The following is a 7544-nucleotide window of genomic DNA, read 5'->3' on the forward strand; positions in this document are numbered from 1 at the left end:
AATATTTGTTTATATAAATTACAAATCATGTTTAATTTATTATATACTAGTTTGAGACCCGTGTATTACACGAGCAGTTATTGAAAATACAATATTTAATAAATAATCAGTATACATAAAACAATAAACTCGTTAAACATTATTAATACGGTCGTTGTACAATAGTATTTAAAACGATTTCAAAGTAAATGATAATTATAAATATCAAATGTTTGAAAAAAATATGATGTAAATATTAAATTAACAAATTTTGAAGCATAAATTTTAAGAATGATAGCTATTAAAAATTTGTTAAAAGAATGAGGTTTAATGTAAGAGTGACAAGTGACAAAACTCGTAGCCTTTTATTAGAGAGTATAGATATAGATATATAAATTGGATAATTCACAATGGGTAAAATAATTATTTTGAAGGATGGATATTTTGGTATTTTATATTAATTGTATTTCATACTTTAATCTTTTAACGTATATCAAAGAACACAATGTAATGATGCGTTTCATTCCCAAAAGGATAACCAAATATAACAATGGAATGATAATGATCCGTTCCGTTGTCTATTTCATTCCATATTTATTTTATTCTCTCGTTTATTCCATTACCACAAAATAAAAAAACCGTTGGTATTCTTTCAAAATTGTGATAAGTTAGCGTTTAGGGTTCACACACACATATATGTGTGTGTATATATGTGTGTGTGTTTTGTAACGTCTTTGATAATTGAAATCACTAAAAAAAGAAAAAGAAAATTAATATAGTTCAAGTTACATGTTTTGGAATAAAAATGACGTGGTTTTATATAATTATTCCTTGGTTGACAGAAAGTTTTTTTTTTATAATGGTATTACACGGATTTAATAATTTAATAACTCCAACATGTTATTGTAGGGAAATGAAGAAGAAACAAGCTGTATAGGCTTGCTTTTTCTTTAAACTTTAAATTTATAGATGTCTAATGCATGGTTGTATATCATTTTTTATTTCTTAATGGCTACACAGTTACCCATATAGCTCTATTTCTACTCCTACTCATAAGATATTTTAAGAAATAATCTATTTTCATACCAAAGTTTGAACTTTGGTTCTTCACTTTCAAAGGATCGTCTTTACCACCCAGCCGATGCTAGAATGACGGTGTATACAGGGATGAGCTCAATACCATACCGGTACCGGTACCGGTACCGAAAATACCGATCCCAAAAATCGCGAATTGTTGGTACCGGTATCGGTACGGTACTAGGATAGTACCGGTACCAATGGTAAAAAGCCGGGAAATACTGGTACCGTACCGATCCCAAAACTTAAAACTTTGGTACCGATTCGGTAACGACGGTACCAAATCGGTACCGAATTTGCTCATCTCTAATCGTATATCATTGTTAAATGAGGCTTTTCTTTAAACTATAAAACTAGTAATCAGACTCTTGCGTTGCGACGGGACCTTTAAACATACAACGGTATGCAAAAACGATAAACTACGCACGCGCGTTGGCATGTGTTTACTCGCAAAATCTATATCAAAATCCTATATCGATTTGATGTTAAAGAACAGTCTCAACTAAACAACCATATTGCCACCTTTATATGAATTTGAGAATAGAATAATTAAAAGTCTAAACCCTTGTACTGATTCATACAGCATAAAGGTGTATTTAATTATCAAACATTAACTTAAATCAATAATAAAGCCTAACAAATAATCATAAAGAATTAAAGGTGTTTGGAAATTACATAAGCTAATAAAAGAGAGAAAAACGAAAGGTAAACGACAAAATAAAAGCAAAACAAAAAATTCCAAATTCAAAATATGGAACCTATGACTAAACCCACTATATGCAGCAAGGAATGGTGCATAAAATGTAAAATTAGTACAAAGTTCTGCAGTAAATTAAATAATAAAAATACCTTACAACCAAAATCTGCTCTGTACTATATATATATATATATATATATATATATATATATATATTAATATTTATCAAATTACTGTTAAATCTACAAATTCATTATATTTTGTTAAGACTATAAATAGTGGATGGATGAGTCTCTATGGGGGCGCCATACGTCATACGGTGCCACTTCACTATAGGGGCTTTATGGCTAAATGGTGTAATTGATGGAGCTCATTTAAATCATTACTCTATTATTATTTTATTATCAAAATAAACAAAAACTAAACCCACCAATCACATTCCACCATTTCCCCTCATATTCCCCTATGGCTCTACCCGTCCGTTGTGTAGGAAGCCCCCCCCCCCCCCTCTCCCACCCAAGCGCCCTGGGCTCTACCCGTCCGTTGTGTAGGACGCTTTGGAGGCTTTTTGGGTGGGAAAACGTCTCACTATACATGGTCTAATAAATTACTGTTTAGTTTAAGCATTACCATTCGGACTAAGAGTAGTTTCATTCAAGGCCGTCTCTTGGATAAGCTAAATGATGCAATGGCTTTAGGCCTCCAGATTTATATGGCCTCCATCTTAAATAAGAGTAATGTATTATAATATTTTGAAAGTAGAGTTCATTTAAAATTAGTAACTCAATGATAAACCACAAGCTAATGATGATTGCTTAATATTCATTATTATGACATATCATTCATATCCTATAATTCTTGTATACTCTTTAGTGCTACACGCATAAAGAAAAGAAAATAAAAAGGCCTCAATGTTTTAGTTTGTTTTAGGCCTTCGAGAACGTTGAGCCGGCCCTGCTCATTAAATACTTATGTATATTTTTTTAATGAATATGTATTGTATTGTATTTTAATTGTATTTTGTTTTGTTATAGTTATTTAAGTTAATATTTTTTGTGTTTTTACATATATAAATTTAGGTATATATTAAAATATAAAAAGAGAGAAATTTGAAATAAAAACAATAGATATAGGTGACCTATGTTTGCAAACGCATTTTTTTGGCAAATTTCGTCTTAATGTCTTGAAAATAATCGACGCCCTACTTGCGGTGCGCGCATATAATGTATATATGTGTGAACCCTCGGGTGGGCAAAAGTAAAATTGCACTAATTTTGACGTTATTTTACTAATCTCGTGAAAATAACGTTAAAAGTGGCGGAAGGTTAATCAGGCATCATGTGGTGGCGTTGATAGCCGAAAGACAAGGGCACATGCACCGATCAGCCGGTGTCCCGATGATTGAGTGTTATGTGCCTTATGTCCAAGGCTTGATACAAAACTACTATCGAGCCGGGGGTCTCACCGGAAGCAGCCTCTCTATCCCTATGGGATAGAGGTAAGGCTGTCTACATCTTACCCTCCTCAGACCCTACCATAGCATTGCTATTGGTGGGATATACTGAGTACGATGATGATGATGATGATGATGTCTTGAAAATAATCAATGAAGTACTAAACACATTCTTTGACAGATTAAACACGTTTTATACGGCTCGGTTCATGGTTTACAATTTGAAAGATCCGGTTCAACCATTTGGAACTTGGACGCAACTGCGTAAGCCAAACCGGCCTTTTAACTTTATTATTGTGATGACATTTATTATTGTGATTTCTTTTCTTTTCTTTTCACTTTTGGAATGCGCAGTTATGTGTAAGAACGATGCTCATGCATCACCAATGAAACTACTAAAACTTAATACATCCTAGCGATTTTTAAATTAACAAAAGCGACTCCAACCACCAAACCAAACCGTAAGAACAATATCTTGAAGAGTTGAAAGACCCGCACTAGGCTAAATTGCATAAGAGTTGAAAGACCTGCACAAGGCCACTGCAGACTCTATTGTGATTTATGAACACATTCACAGAATATGTCAGTCAAAACAAGTTATTCTAGAGACCCGAAATCATAATGATTTGAACACAGTTTCAACAACCAGCTGGGATCTTCAAAACTGTTCATTGACCAAAAAGGTCAACGAAATGCATGCAGGAACATACATTCCAAGTCGAGCCGCCAATGAGCTACTAAAGATCGGCTCGCTAAAAGCTTAAATCAACTAGAGCTTATACGAGTCCGTACCTAAAAATAAGCTCGTCTAATAAACCAGCCCGAGCCCGAGCTTGAGCTTTACTTATCGATCTCGAGTAGCTTCCGGAGCCTAACGAGCCCTTAATTTTACAATATTTACTTAAAATATAAATACAGACTTACATTATAAAAAATTATATATAAAATTATGATATAAATAAATTAATAATATATATTATGTTAGATATAAAAATAATAACTATTAATTTACAAAATAACTATAAATTTATATAAATAAATTAGTAAGTAAGAACTAGGCCGAGCTCGAGCTAGAAAAACTACCAACGAGCCAAGCTCAAGCTTTAAAAAGAGAGCTTGAAAGGAGCCGACCTCGAGCCCTGGCTCGTCTTGTTTCATTTATTTCCTTATTTTGGAAAGTTCAGAAATGACTCAACTTGGTAAGGAACTTTTTAAGAAATAACACATGATTTAATTGAGTATATCATGGCTAAAAACATGTTCTTCAGATGAACCGCAATAAAAGCATATGCATGATCATAAACGAATCTAAATCGCAATAAAAGCGAAACTATATAATGTACAAAACAAAGATGAACGAAAATCGCAAATCAGGGAAAATGATAATTTCATTGATGTAGTAAAAGTCCTAAACTTAACGGGTCACAACACGGTTGATGACATAGTCAAAGAAGTATGTGCAAAGCAGCCAAAAAAGGCTACACTTTACAAAATCATTCTTCTGTGTACACTAATATACACCTAACAAACTCTAACATTAGTTACAAACGGGCTGACCCGTTCTACACAATCTCCCCACAATCCATTCCCGGGCCCAACCCACATGGCGGATCATACCATTTATGATTATCAGGGTAGAAACTGTCAACCTGCAAACCAATTAGTGGGTCGGTTTCAGTTTCATCATTCGTTACACGCTTTATTAATTTAGAATCCTCACAATCAAACCCGTTACACTTGTCACCATTTATTTGATCCCACGACCCGACATCTCCAAGAGTCGGGTCAAACCCGTCATCATCATCTTCCATCAAATCTGTACTTTGACCAACGTTCCAGTCAACCAACTCGTTTTCCAAAAGCAAACCGGGTTTCGACCCGTATTCTCCTAAATTCCTAACCCTATTCAAAACATCAAACAATTCACGAGACACCGAGCCCAAAACCTCAGGCGGAATCTTTAACACTCTCCCTTCAAGAAGCCCGACTTCATTTTTCAACTCGTTTATCTGCAGCAAAACCGAATTCTGCATATCATTTTCATCACCTGTCCCGTAAACAAAATCTTGATCCATCAAGAACCCGCCTTTATGCCCAACAACCCGATGCATAATCCTCGCATTCCCATCTAACGGGCCGGGTTCATGCCCGGTATGAACTGCATACAACTTAAATACAGCAACCCCCTCTTCTTGATACACAAATGACTTATCTTTTTCATTATAATTACAAATCGGCACAATCGCCCGTATCCGAAACCCGCACCCGCATCTCTTCGACGCATACGGTTCCCGTTTCAAAACCCTCGATTTCTTAACAGGTTCACCAGCTCGATGGCATGCATAATCCTTAACCTCCGCCATAAACGGCTTATACCTAATATACTTCTGTCTTATACACAACACAACTTTATGCTTAGAAGCCAACTGTTTTAACTTACAAGGCACTTGTTTCGCCGGGACATCAAACGACTCGGTATACTCAAACCGCCGCCTTTTCGACCGACCCAAACCCGACCCGTTTAAACAAACAGAACACGCCGAAACACACGCCCGAATAAACGATTCAGGAATCCCATAAAACTTAGCACCTACAGTCCAAACCTGTTTAATCCTCTCAATAGTTTCCTTAACCCCTAAATGTTTCAAATCAGCATCACCATGAAAGCTCATTACAATATCTTGCCATTGACTAGTATGCGAAACAAACTGATTATTCAAATTGTTTTTAAAACACAGGAATTCGTTACCGTGCTGGCCCGAATGGGCCGTGAGCTTATCCTGTATCCGTTTCCAGGCGGTTAAGTACGCGGTGTCCTCGTTTCGGTCTTTCCACACCGATTTCCAGCTGGCGAGGACCGGGGCCGGCGTGGCAGCCCTGATCTCGTCCGGGGTTGCCAGCCGGCTTTCGAGAATGCAACGGATCATCAACGAGTGTGATTCGGTGTTGAATGTGTAAAATTGGGAAGATATGTGAGGGTTAGGGTTTATAATTTGGGGGTTAGGGTTTGTGCCGTCGGAGGATGTGGGGCTGCCGGAATCTTCGTCGTAGTCAAATTCCGGTAGGCAGAAGTCCAACGGCGGCGGCGGCGGTGGTGATTGGGGTTTTTTGACAATTTCCGGCTGATTTTGGTTATTAAAAATCAACGGCTGAGATTTACCGGTGGGATCCAGGTGATGATGGAACAAACCCAGATGGGATTTGGTTGGATTCATGGTGGAGTCGAAGAAAGTTTGAAAATTGGTGGAGAATGAATCAGTAAGGGTCTGAAATGGGTCAGTTTAAGTCTGACATGAGAGAGGATTTGATTTCAAGAATCTTGGTTATAAAACAAAAGTTTTTCTTATGTGTCTAAAGGTTAAGTGAAGGGGGTTATTATTATAATGGGTTTGACCGATGTCTTTGTTGGGTGTGTGTTGGATTGATATAATATTGAGATTGGGGAAGATGGTGACGTGGAGAAGACATGGATTCAATTGTTTGTTTTAAGGTTTTGTTTTGGTCTGATTTTATTGTGTGTTTTGAGAGTTCTATCTGTTGCTTCCTATGTTTGTCCGACAAGATTGCCTACTTAGATTGTTTCGATTCAACTAGTTGTGTCATTGGGGGTTCGAAATTTCGTTGTTGAATGTAGATCTGAAGATTCGTCGTGTCATTACCAGATGCTTACTATATGAATTTCTTTTTCTTATGTGTTTGAGAATAAGTGTCTTTCTTCGTCTGCAATCTGCATACTTCCCTCATTGGCCTGTTACAAGCCCATGTTTCCTTTTATCTTTAATTAGGTTGTTTAGGTTACATGTTCGTATGATGTTTTACTTGTTTCTTCATATAGCTGGTATACATAAATGGTTTGTATCATGTTTTACTTGTTTCTTCATATAGTTGGTATACATAAATGGTTTGTATCAAATTCTAAGTATCAACCTATATTTTACTGGTACTAGACTTAATGGCGGAGCGTAATGCTTATAATACGCCTCTTTTGTTGCTAGTATATCATGATGGATTTTGATGAGTGAGGTGAGGTTGGAAGCTATTGTTGCTTACATTGTTTTCATTCAACCTTCTCACTATGTTACTTGTATGAATCTTTTTTGACATGACGAGATTTGCTTCTAGAGTATGCTCCTCTCGCCTCAATTAGGCCTTCGTTGGCCCCTGGTTAACTAGCAAGGCTTGAAATATGTATTGATTAAATATTTGTTTAGCAAAAGTAAATTGGGAATTAAAAAATAATAATTGAGTCACAAAAGTTTATGAAAGCTTATGAGACATGTTTACAACTGGAACAAGTCATAAATGTGAGAAAAACACATACAAAGAATAATTTTCAAT

At 36.0% G+C, this 7544-nt stretch overlaps 1 protein-coding gene across 1 annotated transcript; it reads right to left on the reverse strand.

Annotated features, from left to right (window-relative positions):
* Nucleotides 1-4576: 4576 nt before the first annotated feature.
* Nucleotides 4577-6695, reverse strand: LOC143562108 (uncharacterized). Its single transcript, XM_077050015.1, has one exon. The coding sequence runs from the start codon at nucleotides 6419-6421 to the stop codon at nucleotides 4769-4771; it is 1653 nt and encodes a 550-aa protein (XP_076906130.1). The 5' UTR covers nucleotides 6422-6695; the 3' UTR covers nucleotides 4577-4768.
* Between the last annotated feature and the right edge of the window lie 849 nt (nucleotides 6696-7544).

Source organism: Bidens hawaiensis, unplaced genomic scaffold (genome assembly GCF_021521415.1).
Source record: "Bidens hawaiensis isolate Kalapana, Puna unplaced genomic scaffold, B.hawaiensis_p1.1 tig00020910_1, whole genome shotgun sequence".
Classification (NCBI taxonomy): Eukaryota; Viridiplantae; Streptophyta; class Magnoliopsida; order Asterales; family Asteraceae; genus Bidens; species Bidens hawaiensis.